The sequence below is a fragment of the Nomascus leucogenys genome, chromosome 17 (genome assembly GCF_006542625.1).
Source record: "Nomascus leucogenys isolate Asia chromosome 17, Asia_NLE_v1, whole genome shotgun sequence".
NCBI lineage: Eukaryota > Metazoa > Chordata > Mammalia > Primates > Hylobatidae > Nomascus > Nomascus leucogenys.
This window is the reverse complement of record NC_044397.1, coordinates 32,780,758-32,797,792: the sequence shown is the minus strand read 5'-3', so window position 1 is coordinate 32,797,792 and position 17,035 is coordinate 32,780,758. Positions and strand designations below refer to the sequence as shown.

Below are 17,035 nucleotides of genomic sequence, written 5' to 3'. Positions count from 1 at the left end.
GCCATTTCATATAACGCACTTGGGCATCCTCTAATTATGGCATCCAAATTATGGAACCACCACTTCTTGGAAACCAAGGGACAACTCCAGAAACGATCTGAACAGAGATCAGTGACAAGACCGCCCGTGCAGAACCACACCTGTGCATACTAAGTCCTGTGGTTAGCCTTGCGGAACCCACATATACAGAAAGTCAGCCCTCCGTATCTATACACAGGTTCTACATCCCGAGAATACTGTGCTTTCGATCCGTTTTGGGTTGAAAAGAAGCCATGTGTAAGTGCACTCACACAGTTCAAACCCATGTTGCTCCAGGGCCAACTGTATAATACTATTCATTTCCTCTTGAGTTTCTTAGAATGTGTTTGATGACAGAAAGTCAAATGTGTTGCACTGTCTGAGGGGTTATCAGTGTACATGTATGTAACATAGAAGAGCATGTCAAGATGGGGACGGAGGGCAAAAGGCCTAAGTGACAGTAGGGTTTCCACATTCCATCTGAAATATGCAAATACAGATTCTAGGTAGATTGTGAGAAGTTTAATACATACATTGTAACCCCCAGAACAACCACTACAAAAACTACACAAAAAGAACAGTGTAAAAAAAAAAAAAAAAAAGAAAAATTAAAATGTAATACTAAAAATGTTCAATTTATTAAAAAGAGGAAGAATAGAAATAAAAATAGAACAAATAAAATGGCATATGTAAATCCAAAATATCAATAATTTTATTAAAGGTAAATGATCTAAACATACCATTAAAAGGCAGATTTTTCAGAACAGAGTTTTAAAAACCCCACCTAACTATAAGATCTGCAAGAAACTCATGTCAAATATAATGATACAGGTAGATTAAAAGTAAAAAGATGCAAAAGATACACCACGCAAACATTAACCAAAACAACGTGGCCAGGAGTGGCGGCTCACGCCTGTAATCCCAACACTTTCGAAGACGAAGGTGGACGGATCTCTTGAGCTCAGGAGTTCGAGACCAGCCTGGCCAACATGGTGAAACCCCATCTCTACAAAAAATACAAAAATTAGCTGTGTGTGGTGGTGTGCGCCAGTAGTCCCAGTTACTTGCGGGGCTGAGGCAGAAGGACTGCTTGAGCCGAGGAGGTCAAGGCTGCAGTGAGCCAAAATCATACCACTGCACTCCAGCCTGGGTGACAAAGTGAGACTCTGTCTCCGAAAAAAGAAAGAAAGCTGGAGCAGCTCTATGAATATAAGACAAAGGAATACGGAAGGACATTACGAAAGGATAAAAAGGTCAATTCAGCAAGAAGACATCATCATCCTAAATGTATATGCACCAACAGAGCTGCAAAATACAGGAAGCAAAAATGAACAGAAATGAAAAGAGAAATAGACAAATCTAAAAACCACAGCTGGAGACTTCAACAGCCTCTCTCTCAGTAATAGAACAAGTATGCAGAAAACTCGGCAATGATAGAGAAGAACTAATACCATCAACAAATTAAATCTGACATTTATAGAACGATCCACCCACCAAAACCAAAATACACAGTCTTTCAGGTAAACATGGAATAATTCACCAAGAAAGACCATATCCTGGCTCTAAGATAAACCTTAACAAATTTAAAAGCATTGAAACCATATTAAATATGTTCTCTGCCCATAATGGAATTAGACTAAAACTTAATAATAAAAACATAAAATAAAATCTCCAACTCTTGGAAATTAAACAATATACTTATTAAACAATATATTAACCAATTATTAGTAATTAATTATAACAAGTAATATATTAAACTATACTTATTAATCTATGCTCCCAAGAGGAAGTCTTACAAAAAACTTTCTGATCTGAATGAAAACGAAAACTCACACATTAAAATTTGCTGGGTGCAGCTAAAGTAGTACATAAAGGGAAATTTATAGCATTAAATTATTAGAAAAGAAGAGGCCGGGTGCAGTGGCTCACGTCTATAATCCCAGCACTTTGGGAAGCCAAGGCAGGCAGATTCACCTGAGCTCAGGAATTCGAGAGCAGCCTGGGCAACATGACGAAACAAAAAATACAAAAATTAGCCAGGCACAGTGATGGGCGCCTGTGGTCACAGCTACTTCAGGAGGCTGAGGCAGGAGAATCCCTTGAGCCTGGGAGGTGGAGGCTGCAGTGAGCAGAGATCACACTACTGCACTACTACAGCCTGGGCGACAGAGCGAGACCCAGTCTCAAAAAAAGAGAAAAGAGGCCAGGCGCGGTAGCTCAGGCCTGTAATCCCAGCACTCTGGGAGGCTGAGGTGGGCGGATCATGAGGTCAAGAGCTTGAGACCATCCTGGCCAACATGGTGAAACCTCGTCTCTACTAAAAATACAAAAATTAGCCAGGTGCGGTGGCACACGCCTGTAATCCCAGCTATTCGGGAGGTGGAGGCAGGAGAATTGCTTGAACCTGGGAGGCGGAGGTTGCAGTGGGCTGAGATCATGCCACTGCCCTCCAACCTGGTGACAGAGTGAGACTTCATCTCCAAAAAAAGAGACAGAGAGAAAAGAAGTAAGGTCTCGAATTCTAAGCTTTTCTAGAAAAAGCAAAATAAATTCAAAGCAAGGAGAAGGAAGGAAATAATAAAGACAAAGCAGAAATCAATGAAATAGAAAAGAAAAAAAAATCCATGAAAACAAAAGCAATTTTTTGGAAAGATCAACAAATCTACATAATCTCTTCCAAACACTGTCAGAGAATGAAATACTTCCCAACTCATTTTATGAGACTCCGATAACAAAACCAAAGACAGTGCCAGCAAACAAACAAAGCCCAAACCAACCAAAAACACCCTAGGTGGAGCCCACGAATGTTTATTCCTCAAGGCTGGAGAGCGGGAGCCTCTCAGACAGGGCCTCACGCTGCCGCCCCGGCTGCAGTGCAGTGATGCAATCATAGCTCACTGCACTCTCAAACTCCTGGGTTTAAGTGATCCTCCTGCCTCAGCCTCCTGAGTGGGTGAGACTATAGGTGCGGGCCATCACACCTGGCCAATTTCTAAAAAATCGGTTATTATGCTGCCTAGACCAGTCTCACCTCCTGGCCTTAAGCGATCCTCCTGCCTCAGCTTTCCAAAACGTTAGGATTATGGGAGTGAGCTACTGTGCCCAGCCTTCAGTGCTTGTTTACAGTATGACGGACCAGGCTGGAGGGAACCCTGTCGTACTAATTGCAAATAAGCATCATTACCCGCTACTTTTGTCTCAAGAACACTGTGCACTGAGGAAGGACATCGCAAGTGCTTAAAGTCGAATGCGATGCCAGGCTGCAGATTGTAAAGGCGCATGCAAGAGGTGGCAGGGCTCAGTGGTGAAAAGTTCTGCGCTCGGTCCAGGAGACTTGGGTCAAGCCCTAGCACTGCTACTCACTGGGGCCAGACCCTGTGCAAAGTTTACCTACTCTGAGCCTCAGGGTCCTCTCCATGAAGATGGTGACAACCACCCCGACATGGGGAAGCAAAACAAGACTCAATGTATAATAAGGTGCCGGCACCCACAGACTGTTCACCAGCCTTTACTACTTTACACGGTAAGTGCTGGTTAAGTATTTGCTGAACTGACAAATAGTGATATAACCAAGAAACAATGCTGCCCAATCCCATGAACACTCAGTTAAAAGTTTGGAGCCAAGATATTTCAACTGCTTAAAAACTATACAACTTCAAAACCAGCTCATTAAAAAAGCAGCAGGAGTGGGAGGAAACCCTCAGTCCTCGGTGTGAATGCTTGGTGGCTGTCACTTCAAGGCACGCTGCATGAGACGCATAAGCAAACGAATTTCAGATCATCAGAAAGATCTTCCTCATTTTCTTCTGGCCCTGACCCACCTTCCGACTTTCTCCTTGACACTAACTTCCTTGTCAAAGCCTCGAGTCCATTAAGCATGTCTGGTATTTGATCTCTGTACCTTCCATCCCATAACTAGTGTGCCCTTGTCACAGATCTTCATCTTTTGCAATTCTGTCTTCTAAAGCCAGAAAAACATAACATCCTCCACAAAGACTTGTGCAAGGGGCCCATGCTCTGTGGCCCCAGGGAGTTTTGTCCGCACGCTGCTTCCACTGGGACTGCGTCCCTCTCACTACTCCAGCTACCCCCAGGCTTTCAGAAGTGGGGACAGCGTGCTCCCTAGCTCCTGCCCGCAGTGCTCACCGAGCACAGTTGACAGTTCCGTCCCACCTATACATTACCCCATCCATGGAGAAATGCAGCAATAACCCAAGTTCACAGAGACGGTGGAGAAAGGGCTATGTGGATGCATTGAAAACAAAACACAAACCCAAGGGGCCAGGTGATCCCTTCTCCCTTCCACTCTTACTAGAAAATGTCAGCTTGTTTTCCCAGGCTGCCTGAGCTCAGAGGCTCCTGAGTTCGAGATTTGCCTAGGAACCACCTGGGGAATGAAAAGAGAAAGACAGCCTCCTGGCCCCTCTTACAGAATCAGCTTCAAGAGGTCAGGCTGAGCTCAGGAGGCTACTTTTTTTTTTTTTTTTCTGAGACAGGTCTCACTGTCACCCAAGCTGGAGTGCAGCGGTGCAATCGTGGCTCACTGCAACCTCTGCCTCCCAGGTTCAAGCAATTCTCATGCCTCAGCCTCCCAAGTAGCTGGGCCTGCAGTCTTGCCTACCGTGACTGGCTAATTTTTATATTTTTAGTAGAGATGGGGTTTCGCCATGTTGCCCAGGCTGGTCTTGAATTCCCGACATCAGGTGATCCGCCCACCTTGGCCTCCCAAAGTGCTGGGATTACAGGCATGAGCCACCGCGCCTGGCCTTACTTTTCATTTTTTAAACATCCACTTCCCCGCCGTATATGCTATAGCTCAAATGTGGGTGATTTAACGATTTTTAAAGAAACATCATAAAAACCAAAGTGAACAGAACACAGAGGAACAACAAGCCATAAAGTGACGTTCAACAGATGCAGCTCCTGGGGGAGAAGGTGGAACAGTGCTTGGACCCGCCATAGCCATGGACCCATGAGGGATGGTGCCACGCAGGGGCTGGGACCAAGGTCTGGGTTCCCGGAACGGAGCGAAAGGGAGGGCAAGCAATGTGAAGGAGACGGCGAGGACTCCTGCGCCTTCTAGAAGGTGAGGGGACCCCATTCTCATGTCCCACCACTGAGCTCTCCCAACAATCCAGCTGATTCAAGCAGCAAATTCAAGGGCTACAAAGACTAGTATGAAAAGAACTTTTTTTTTTTTTTTAAAAGCACGCTTGAATTATACGCTGTTACATTTTTAAAGGAGCCTAAATCCATGCCCACTCAGCAGTGCACACTAAGCTGCCTGCTCCAAAGCAGGGAAAGAGGACAGGTCAGGGGACAGAGCAGAAGGACCACAGACGCTCCTGCTATGTGTCCCACCCTCCAGACACCCACCGCAGGGCCTCTGGTTGGCCCCTCTCCTGAGCTGTCTCCAGGGCTGCACGCCAGTCATGGTTCCAGACTTGTACCCAAGTGGTGGGTCCTACTGCCAACTGTCAGGCTCTAAAAATTAGAGGCTGAGCGCAGTGGCTCATGCCTGTAATCCCAAAACTTTGAGAGGCTGAGGTGGGAGGATGGCTTGAGCCCAGGAGTTTGAGAGCAGCCTGGGCAACATAGCAAGACTGTGTGTCTACAAAAATCAAAAACAAAAAAACAAAAAACAAAAAAAACCAAAACCTTAGCCAGCCATGGTGGCACGAACCTGTGGGCCCAGCTATTATGGAAGCTGACGTGGGAGGATCGCTTGAGCCCAGGAGTTCAAGGCTGCAGTGAGCTGCAACTGTACCACTGCATTCCAGCCTGGGCCACAGAGCAAGGCTGTCTCAAAAGAAAAATAAAAAGTAAAACAGTAAAAATTTGGTGTGTAAAGGGTGACTAATTCAGGAAGACTCCATTAGAAGACCCAGGAAGAGCATTCAGGTCTCTCTCTCTTAATTTAATATGAACTCCCTGAGCAAATGACATTTCTGCATATTCTTAGAACTCTAACCAACCCCAAATTACTTTTTATGAGTAATCACAATCTGCTGCCTCAAAATGGCAACTAGAAAACAGACCACACTCAATTTCCTAGCACATTTTGGAAACCTTATATGGATATATAGAGAAAATGATTTAGAGGGAACAGATACCTGGTCAAACAGGTAGACTGTGACATCATCGAAAAACGTGACTGCCTTCTTTTCCTTCTTCCAGTCCTCGGGCAGCGGGTCGGGGGCATCGGCCGCTGTGGGCTTCAACAGACTCCGCAGGTGCCTTCCGTCCTCGTTGCTGAGGATGATGGGCACGGGGTGCTCGGTCTCATCCTCCGACTCGGAGCTGAGGCTGTGCAGGTTGAAGGCCCGCAGGTCCTCGTCCGAGTCGTCGCTGTTTTCATCCTCCTCGTCCGCATCCATCCCATCCTCCGAGAGGTCAAGCATCCCCGACACCCCGAGTTTCCCCAGGTACTTCCCTTCGATGTCCGGCTCCTTCAACTTCGGGCCCTCGGAGTGGCTGGACAGGGACTTGTCCAGCGCAGAATTGGTGTAGGCAAGGAGTTCGTTCGTGTTGGTCCCCGTGGAAGCGAGGGTGCAGGGGCGATCTTCCTGTGTCTCGAAGTCATCGCTGCTGCTAAGTTCTGCGTTCAGCACACTCCAGGGACTGCTGGCCTCGTCTTCCATGGGATGCACCTGCTGGGGAACACCAGTCTGTGCTGGCTCCGGCGTGGCTCTTAATTCCAGGTCACTGGAGTTGTGCAAAGCAGACAGACAACTTTCATCTGGCTGGCTCTTTCTGGCTTCCAGGCAGCTATCCTGGGCAGCAGGACTTTGCTCGGGGAGGACTGGCTCGGGTAGGGGCTGCTCCTGTACCAACACCAAGGTGGATGGGGAGGTTCCCGGGACCTCCTCAGACCTTTTTTCGGGCTCAGAGTCATTGTCTGAGAAGTACGCAGAGTCTCGGTATGAACCCTGGGAGCCAGCTGTGAACGTCTGAGGGGTCACTTCTGTGCCTCTGTGACCATCACCGGCATCTGAGATGACAATGACCGGGTTGGGAGGCAGACCGCTGTGGCCGCCATCGCCCGCGGTGGCTGGTTCTGAGTCTGCGGTGCCCTCGGGAGCAGGATGCAAGGTCCACTCGGGAGACTCCAAGTTCTCTGTTTCGTAGCCGCTGTCTGCCGGCTTATCGGGGGGCACTAGTTTCTGGGGAGTGTGAGATCCTAAAGAGTCCAGTAGCGCTTCGTGGACATCCACTGACTCTAGAGAGTCTGGGGTTTCCAGGGACGGCTCAGAGGCTGGGAAGGGTGCTGACAAGCTGTCTTCCAAGAGGCTGTCCTGACTGGTTGAGTCCGAGGAGAGGGCAGACACCAAGCCTGCTTCTTTTGCTGCGTCTTTAGAATTGAGCTGATTTAAAGTCTCCACAGCCTCCAAGTTTTTCTCTAGCTGGCGATGACTGTGATGGTCTCCCGAAAACGGTTTATTGTGTAATTCCTGTCCCAGTTCCGGGAGACTACTCCCCACACTCACCCTGCTGGCAAGGATGTCATCAGCAAGAACAGAGTCACTTTCGGTGAGTCGCAGGGTCTCCTCACTCTGGCCAGGAGAGTCCTGGGACCTGTCATCCAGGCTGTGGGTTTTGGCATTGGTCGAGAGAATTTCAACCGGGACAGTCACAGCATCTGGACTGATGTCCTGGCAGAGACAGTCCTCTGGGACAATAACATCTAAACACGTGGGCTGGGTTTCTCCCTGTGTCAGGAGTGAGTCTGGGGGTACCCGACGGGGCGTTTCTTCTGTTTCGAAGGAGGTAGGCGGCACCTGCACTTCCAGGGAAGACTGCAATGAGGTGCTCAAAGTGTCAGCTGTGAGCATGACATCTGTATCGTCACCCTTTGTGCTTATGTTTTCCTGCAACGAAGACAAGCCTGGCTTATTTTCAGCAAACTCAAGCTCAGTATCTAAAGAGTTTCTACGTGACGTTTCTAACATAGCTTCAGTAAAACCAGCATTCTTAAGTTCTGTCTGAAGATCATTTATGTGTTCTTTGCTGCACAATGAGCCTTTTAGTAAGTTTTTCTCTTGAAGAAATAAAAAGTTTTCTGACAATTCTTGAACATTCAATGGATCAAAATTATCTTGGTGCGTAAGATTATCTGATAGGCAGAGAGGCTCACTGTCAAAAAGCTTACGGGGCTTTTCTTTCTCAAAGTGGCCCGTTATGACTGACTCTTTGGGGTTATCCAAACTGGAACTTAAAGTGGCAGGTTTAAAGTCGGCTTGAACTCCGTTTAATTCCATTAAGTCGAATATTTTTTGGTGACTGGGCAAATCTTCCAATTTGTCCAGATCATTAAATATATTGTTGAAAGGGCTCTCGGGGCCACTGGTCGCATGTAAGTCCCCTGGTAAGCTAGAGTCTTTGGGGTCTGTACTGCTTTGGAAGAAGTCCTCATCTGTACTGGACTCCTCAAGTTCAACGCTCCTGAGCGCCGTGAGCTGGGACGGTTCAGGGCCAGTCCTTTCTGGATTATCCATGTCGGTTGTGAGCAGTGCTGGTGGGTAATCAAGCTCCAAGTTACTACCACTTTTTTCTTCTAACTGGATATAATAGTCGCTTCCAACAGAAAGGTTGTGGGCATCAAAAACAGGAACCACTCCGGGGGCCCTCAGGGGGACATCCTGGCCACTGTCATCTTGCTTTCCGGGCCCGGGATCTGAAAGCGAACTCTCAAAAACTTCAACCGGATAGAAGATGCTCGTGTAGGACAAGGCTTCGTCCAGGTGGCCCCGGCTGCGCTCATCAAAGTGGTCGTGCTTAGCGGCCTCCCAGACATACTCAAAGCTCAGGCCCTGGCTCGTTTCGGTCACAGTGAGGACTTCCTCCATTTCACGACCCAGCCGGTCCCTGGCAAAGTGGTCGAGAATTGGGAATGCAGCATTATTGGAGGAGTCTCTGCTGTTTGTGTTCGGCTTCAGAGCGTTCCACTGCTGTTCAAAGTCGACCTCTGAGTCCCGCTGGCTCTGCAGCCGCAGGTAAGTCAGCAGCCTGTGCACGTCTTCAGCCGCGGGTCTCTTTTCTGGTGACAGCCAACAGAACTGTAAGACTTCATACCTGAGCAGCACAGGACAAGCAATCAGTGGAACCATCACGAATCTTTTTTTTTTTTTTTTGGAGACGGAGTCTTGCTCTGTCACCTAGGCTGGAGTGCAGTGGCATGATCTCGGCTCACCACAACCTCTGCCTCCTGGGTTCAAGCAATTCTCTTGCCTCAGCCTCCCGAGTAGCTGGGATTACAGGCGCCCACCACCGCGCCCAGCTAATTTTTGTATTTTTAGTACAGACAGGGTTTCACCATGTTGGCCAGGCTGGTCTCAAACTCCTGACCTTGTGATCTGCCTGCCTCAGCCTCCCAAAGTGCTGGGATTACACGCATGAGTCACTGTGCCTGGCCGAATCAGTTAAAAATATCAAAAGAGGCCAAGCACCCTGGCTCACACTTGTAATCCTGGGGCAATGGGAGGCTGAAGTGGGAGGATCACTTGAGCCAGGAGTTCGAGAACAGCCTGGGCAACATAGTGAGACCTCGTTTCTACTTTTTTTTTCTTTAAATACAAATAAATAAATAAACAATATGAAAAGACTTTACAGGGACCCCAAAGCCAACTCAACACCCCAAACATTTCTACACCTTCATCACTGCCAACCACATTAAGTAGTTCAGCTCATGGTGAGCTCATGGTGAAAGAGGAAATGAAGAAATATAATATTTGGCCCAGAATTTTTTTGTGTTTTGGGGACACCTCACAGTGAAGATGAAACGGAACAGGCGGAAAGTGAGGCTACCAACCATCTATCAGAGTAGGGCTGCTCCAGCTGGGGCTTCGGGAGTTTTGTGTCTCTCTCTCTAATGACTTGGTTGAGGACATCTAAGTTGGAAAGGTTTGAATACGGCTGTGCGGCATTGTCAAAAAGCTCCCAAAGTGTCACACCCAGGGACCTGTTGGAAAAAGAAAATGGCTGTTTCTCTCTCCCTTTAGATATCAAATTTTTAACACTCACACTTGTTATATAGCCAGTAATTTTAAGGACAAGGTGTGTATTGAAAAGATTATTAATAGGATCTCTTTTTTTTTTTTTTTTTTTTTTTGAGACAGAGTCTCACTGTCGCCCAGGCTGGAGTGCAATGGCATGATCTCCACTCACTGCAACCTCTGCCTCCCAGGTTCAAGTGATTCTCCTGCCTCAGCCTACCAAGTAACTGGGATTACAGGCACCAGCCATCATGTCCTGCTAATTTTTATAATTTTAATAGAGACGGGGTTTCACCATGTTGGCCAGGCTGCTCTCAAAGTCCTGACCTCAGGTGATCCACCTGCCTTGGCCTTCCAAAGTGCTGAGATTACAGGCGTGAGCCACTACAACCGGCCAAGATTGTTCTTTAATCTCAAACCAATAATCAACAGCACAATAGCAAAAAAAGAGGCGTTTCTGTTAAAATGAGGAAGATCATGCCTCCTATTTGCTACTGAATACCACCCTAGAAGTTTTGGCCAATGAAAAAAGTACAAAACAGAGATAATAAGTGTAATTATGTGGATGAGATGACTATCAATTTTTAAGTACTCAATAAATTATTGGAAAGACCATCAGAATGTTCTAAAAATTTGGCAGAATGGCTGGAAACAAGATAAATACCCTGAATTCTGATTTTTTTTGGTAGCAAAATACACCTATTAACAACAGTAGTAAACACCAGAAAGCATCTAAAAGGAATCTTTACAGGGGCAGGACAATGTCCCCTCTGTGAGATCCACAAGTTTGGTTTGAGTTACTCCTCAGTATCGTGGGTTTTGCTGCTATTCTGAAGGGATCCCCCATCACGCTGGCAGCTGTCTGTGTGCCAGGAGAGGCCCTGAGGGCTGCCTCACCACAGCAGGAATGCCCTTCTCAGTCCCAGCCCAATCCTCTCTCACACCCCTGTGCTCTGTCCCCATGGAAACAGCCTCTGCTGGCTTCCTGGGTCAGATGAGCTGCTTCTCGTTTCCTCCACGAGGTCTCTGCATTTCCTCCCCATCACGCGCTGCCTCCATCCTGCATTTGTGTCTATTTACTGCAATGTTCCCGATCCTGACTCTCATCTGTGTCCTCTGGGAAGCCATGAACACATACAGTGGTAGGTCAGGTCCACCCCTAAGGATGCTCAGTTGGTAGATCCAGGTGTGGCCTAGAAAACTCTCTTTTTAAAAAGCTCCCCAGTGATTCTGATGTCCAGCTAACCCTCCATGACACACCCCAAACAACGAAGAAGCAACTACATTTTGACAAAAATCACTAAAGGAGAGCACCAGAGCACATCAAAGGAGTAACAGGGACTCAGGAAACTCAGGACGGCCACAGCGAGAGCAGAAGGAAACGCCTGGCCTCCATCACTCCATCCCTGGCAGGAGCAGCCAGGAACCAGGAGCAACTTTCTCTTCCAGGTAAGGGCAAGTAAGAGGATCTCACTGTGGATACCTACATCCTCACACTGCTCACCATGGACACTATGGTCCTCACACTGGGGTCGCCTGGGGTCCTCACAGGCAGTAAGCCCAGCTGAAGAATTCAATAAATGAAATAAAAAGAAATAGAGAACTTCAACAACAGACTCAAGCAGAAGAATCTCTCAACTTGAAGAAAGGTTGTTTGAAATTACCCAGTCAGAGGGAAAAAGAGAGAAGAATGAAAAGGAGTGAAGGAAGGCTTCAGGGCTTATGGGAGACTACAGAGCAAAGAAATACACACTTTATGGGAGCTATAGAAATAAAAGAGCTAGGAGAAGGCAGAGAAAGGCTATTTAAGGAAAGAACAGCTAAAAACTTCCCAAGTCTTGGGAGAGATACAGATATCCAGATCCAGGAAGCTCAAAGGTCCTCAAAATACAATCAACCCCAAAGGTCATTTCAGAGGCACATTATAGTCAAATTGTCAAAAGCCAAAGACAAAGATAAAAATTCTAAAAACAGCCAGAGAAAAGCATTAAGTCATATAGGAGGGAAGTAGAGAATGGGATGGTATATTCAAAGTACTGAAATTGGCAGCCAAGAACACTATGCCCTGCAAAGATATCCTTCAGAAATGAAGGAGGGCTGGGCGCGATGGCTCATGCCTATAATCCCAGCACTCTAGGAGACTAAGGCATGAGGATTGCTTGAGGCCAGGAGCTCAAGACCGGCCTGGGCAACACAGCATGACCTCATCTCTACTAAAAAAAAATATAAAATAATAACTTTTTTTTAAAAAAATGGAGAAATAAAGTCTTTCCCAGACAAGCAAAAACTGAAGGAATTCATCACTATGAGACCAGCCTTAAGAGAAATGGTCCAAGAGTCCTGTATCTGGAAGCTAAAGGAGGATAACCATCATCATGAAAAAACACAAAAGTATCAAACTCACGATACACAAGGTACAGCAGACACAAAAGGAGAAAGAAAAAGGAAGAAAACCTCATCATTCACGTGGAAGCTAAAAAGGTCGATCTCATAGAAGTAGAGAGTCGAAGAGTGATTACTTGCGGCTGGGAAGGGGAGGGAGAGGAGGAATAGTGAGAAGCTGGCAACGAATACAAAATTTCAGCTGGGAAGGAGGAATAAGATCTAGTGTTCTACAGCACTGAAGGGTGACTATAATTAACAACAAATTTTTGTATATTTTAAAACAGCTATAAGAGCAGCTTTTGAATGTTCCCAAAAACAAGAAGAAAAAATGATAAGTCTGAAGTGAAGGGGATACTAGTTACCCTGATTTGATCATCACACACTGTATATAGTTATCAAAATATTACACTGGGCCAGGTGTGGTGGCTCACGCCTGTAATCCCAGTACTTTGGGAGGACGAGGCAGGCAGATCACTTGAGGTCAGGAGTTCGAGACCAGCCTGGCCAACATGGCGAAACCCCATCTCTACTGAAAGTACAAAAATGGTGTGGTAGTACGTATCGGTAATCCCAACTACTCGGGAGGCTGAGGCACAAGAATTACTTGAACCAGGGAGGTGGACACTGCAGTGAGCCATGAACCGAGATTGCACCACTATACTCCAGCCTGGATGACAGTGAGACTCTATCTCAAAAAACAAAACAAAACAAAAAAAAACATATATATATATATATATATATCACACTGTACCGCATAAATATGTCGAATTATACACGTCAATGAAAAAAATAATAAAAGCAAAAAAATTGTTTTAAAGAAATCAATCCAAAAGAAAGCAAGGAGAGAAAAAAAAAAAAAAGCAGGACAACAGCACATAAAACATAGCTATAAATTAAGAAGGCTGTGACAAAAATTGTTAGTCAAAATTTTAGGTGCATCTTTTTAACTCCCATTAAACTGACTCCTATAAATCACAGTATAAACATGATAGTCCACACCCCTTTCAGTTTCTTCTTTCACTTCAATAAATACATATTAAATATCTATTATATGTCAGGTCCTGTGGGAGGCACAGAATATGAAACAGACTTGGTTCCTGCTTTTATAAAAGAAAATGGGTAGCAGAGGCAGTATTCAAAACGTTAACTCCATCACCACAATTGTGATAATTGCTACTTATGTCTCTTAGACTGTCTTTTTCACACCATCAGGCACTCTTTTGTTCCTACATCTTACACAACTACTTTCCTTTAAGGAAGTACTCAAAGAGGAAGAAGTTAGGACTTTGCCAAAGAAATGCCTAATAAAACGGTAAGCCAATACATACCAGATATTACTATACTTAGTCTGATCTGCAGTTAGTAGTCTGTCTTGAAAGCTGGTTACTAATTCTGGAGCAGTCCATCGCAGAGGGAAAACTTTTTTATCATCTGTTTCAATATAATCCTCCTGTTTTGTTAGAAAGCACACAGAATTTTGAATAGAATTATACTTTTGGTGAGTTCAAGAATTTAAATCCATGGTATTCTCAGAAAACATATACCCAATCCAAAAAACCAGGTCAGAAAAAAAAGCAGGCATGAAGAGCGACTTTCTGGGCAGAAAGTGGGTAAGGAGTTTCTCTGAAGCCTCCTGGGCTTCATGAGCTCATCTGCGAGCCATGAACGCTTGCTAAGTCATCCTTCTTGGAAAAGGAAAGTACGCTGTGTCTGATGCACATAACACAGACTTTGAGCAAAACATTAAAACAATATATACTAGGCCTTATGCGCTGAATAGTGAAGCCAGTTAGTGAGTAAAACTGCAGGCTTTAGACTCTGACAGACCGGGGTTTGAAGTCCTCATTCTACCATTTACCAGCTATGTGATTCTACGCAAGCAACAACTTTGTGAAGTTTTTTCCTGATCTGTGAAATGAGGAGAACACAAACCTACCCTCTGTGGTGAGGATTAAATGAGATGATGCAGGCCGGGCTTGGTGGCTCACGCCTGTAATCCCAGCACTTTGGAAGGCTGAGGTGGGCAGATCACAAGGTCAGGAGTTCGAGACAAGCCTGGCCAACAGGGTGAAACCCCATCTCTACTAAAAATACAAAAATTAGCCGGGTGTGGTGGAGGGAGCCTGTAGTCCCAGCTACTCGGAAGGCTAAGGCAGGAGAATCGCTTGAACCCGGGAGGCGGAGGTTGCAGTGAGCCGAGATCTCGCCACTGCACTCCAGCCTGGGTGACAGTGAGACCCCATCTCAAAAAAAAAACAAAGAAAAAAAAAAATGATGCAAGATGCAGGCAGGTGCTAAGTGCCTGGCATCTAGCAAGTGCTCAAGATACTAGAGCTGCTATGTAGACAAATAACCAATTTCTATTTGCATAATATTTTTTGAAAATATTACCCGTTTGGTTCTCATAAGAACTCCAAAAAATAGAACAGATCTTATCCATATGTTGCTGCTCAGAAAGCGGAGGTCAAGGCTGGGTGGGGTGACTCACACCTGTAATCCTAGTACTCTGAGAGGCCGAGGCAGGCAAGTTGCTTGAACCCAGGAGTTTGAGAACAGCCTGGGCAATACAGCAAGACTCCGTTCAAATAAAAAAAAAAGAAAGGAAAAGAAAATGGAGGTCAAGTAGCTTATCCGAGGTCTCCTGACAGCCCGGAGCTGGGACAGTCCCATTCTCTGCCCCAGAACGCTCTACCTCATTCACTGGGGCTACACAGACACACACAAATGGAAACTTCATTGACTTCTTCGCTTATTTCCTTTAGGATATATTCATGACAGAGTTAAAAAAACCTAAATCCCCAGGTTACTGAACATGAGCTGAAATTTTACTGACCACACAATGGAGAAACATTTATATGATATGTATATTTTATCATAACAGGTAATAATAATTACTGTTGCTCATGTGTTCACTCTAAAATTTATTATGCACCATCAGACTACATCATTTACAGTGTTTATAAATATTTTTAAACAAAACTTTTGGAAAGCTGTTGCAAAACCTCGGACGCAAAGCCGCAGACTTACACAAGCCGCACACCAGAAGCCCAGACCACCATAAAAATGACAGCTGCAAATCCTTCTCCAGAAAGCCTCGCGACTAAGATTCTTACACACTGGGCATTTGGTGACATTACAACTTCACAATTCAAATTAAATCAGACTGAAAACATTTAAACCTCCGGCTTACCTTGTACCTGCTGAATCCTATTCCGTAATCTCCCACTTTCACATTTAAGTCGGAGGTGAGAAAACAATTCCGCAGGGCTAAGTCACTGAAAACAGAGGGAAGTGAACACGGCAAGAAGAATCAACAACCAGGATCATGCTGTATGGAAATGCCACAGAAATGGGCTTTCTCTTGGGATCCGAGTTAAGTATATTGAGCTCCCTGCTTAAGAATTAACCCCTTAAAATTCTTTTTCATAGTAGAAGTATTATATATGTTATCAATCACTTAAATAATAAAGATGATCACACTTTTTGGCAAGTAACTAGCTCAGGTTAAATACTGACCTTATCTGTACCATGTTCTGCATTAAAACCGGATTTATGGCTTGTTTCCTTGTATTTTCTTTTCTTTTCTCATTCAATTTAGTTTATTTTGCCAAGGTTAAGGATGTGCCTGTGACACAGCCTCAGGAGGTCCTGATGACATGTGTCCAAGGTGGTCAGGCTACAGGTCAATTTTATACATTTTAGGAAGACGTAACACATCAACCAATACATGTAAGATGTACAATGGTTCAGTCAAGAAAGGCAGAACAACTCAAACACTCTAATTGGAGGCTTCCAGCTCATAGGTATGTTAGAGTAGGTAGTTAGGCAGATATGGACAGGGCAGGAGAGCACCCCCACACACATACCCTCAACCCCTGTTGCCCCCAGGACTGTCAGGTGACAATCAAGTGATGGTCAGGTGGTTGTTAAACTGTCTCTCTAAAATGGTAAGTGGTCACAGCCAGCACCAGGAAAAGATAGTCTCCTAACAGTCTCCTAACAGACAGAAAACACTCGGAGCTGGTGTTATCCTCTTCTCAGTAAGACCTCAAACAGGCACACTAAGAGGCAAAATGGCCTCTTATACGACCTTCCACTGGGAACGCTCGACAGGTAAGGGAAAAACTCCTCAAGTGAACACGTGCACAACTTCAGCAAACTCCAGAACCATAACAGCGTATAAAACCCCAAGTCAAGGGATGAACAGGGCACTTGGATCTTGCAAGTCACCCGCTTGGCCCTTCCAAGTGTACTGCTTCCTTTCACTCCTGCTCTAAAACTTTTTAACAAATTCTCACTCCTGTTCTAAAACTTGCCTCAGTCTCTCCCTCTGCCTTAAACCAACTACTGCCTCTCAGCGAAATTCTTTCCTTCAAGGAGGCAAGAATCAAGTTGTTGCAGACCCATATAGATTCACCACTGCTAACAGGTGGATTCAAAGATTTTCCGATGAGCAACTTGTCAAACGAGTTTACCTAAAGACCAGAAACCCAGTTGGGTATGGTGGCTCACACCTGTAATCCCAGCATCTTGGGAGGCTAAGGCAGGCGGATCACGAGGTCAAGAGATCGAGACCTTCCTGGCCAACATGGTGAAACCCCATCTCTACTAAAAATACAAAAATTAGCCAGGCATGATGG

The 17,035-nt window shown here is 45.5% G+C and overlaps 1 protein-coding gene across 1 annotated transcript in view; it reads right to left on the bottom strand.

Annotated features, from left to right (window-relative positions):
* LMTK2 (lemur tyrosine kinase 2) overlaps positions 1 to 17,035 on the bottom strand; it is a 102,344-nt gene that overhangs the window by 8,942 nt on the left and 76,367 nt on the right. The window contains exons 8-11 of the mRNA XM_030795557.1: positions 15,586 to 15,670; positions 13,724 to 13,845; positions 9,827 to 9,976; positions 6,132 to 9,090 (exon numbers count right to left, since the gene is read on the bottom strand). Of these exons, the coding sequence (XP_030651417.1) occupies positions 6,132 to 9,090; positions 9,827 to 9,976; positions 13,724 to 13,845; positions 15,586 to 15,670 (3,316 nt within the window). The remainder of the gene's footprint in view (positions 1 to 6,131; positions 9,091 to 9,826; positions 9,977 to 13,723; positions 13,846 to 15,585; positions 15,671 to 17,035) is intronic.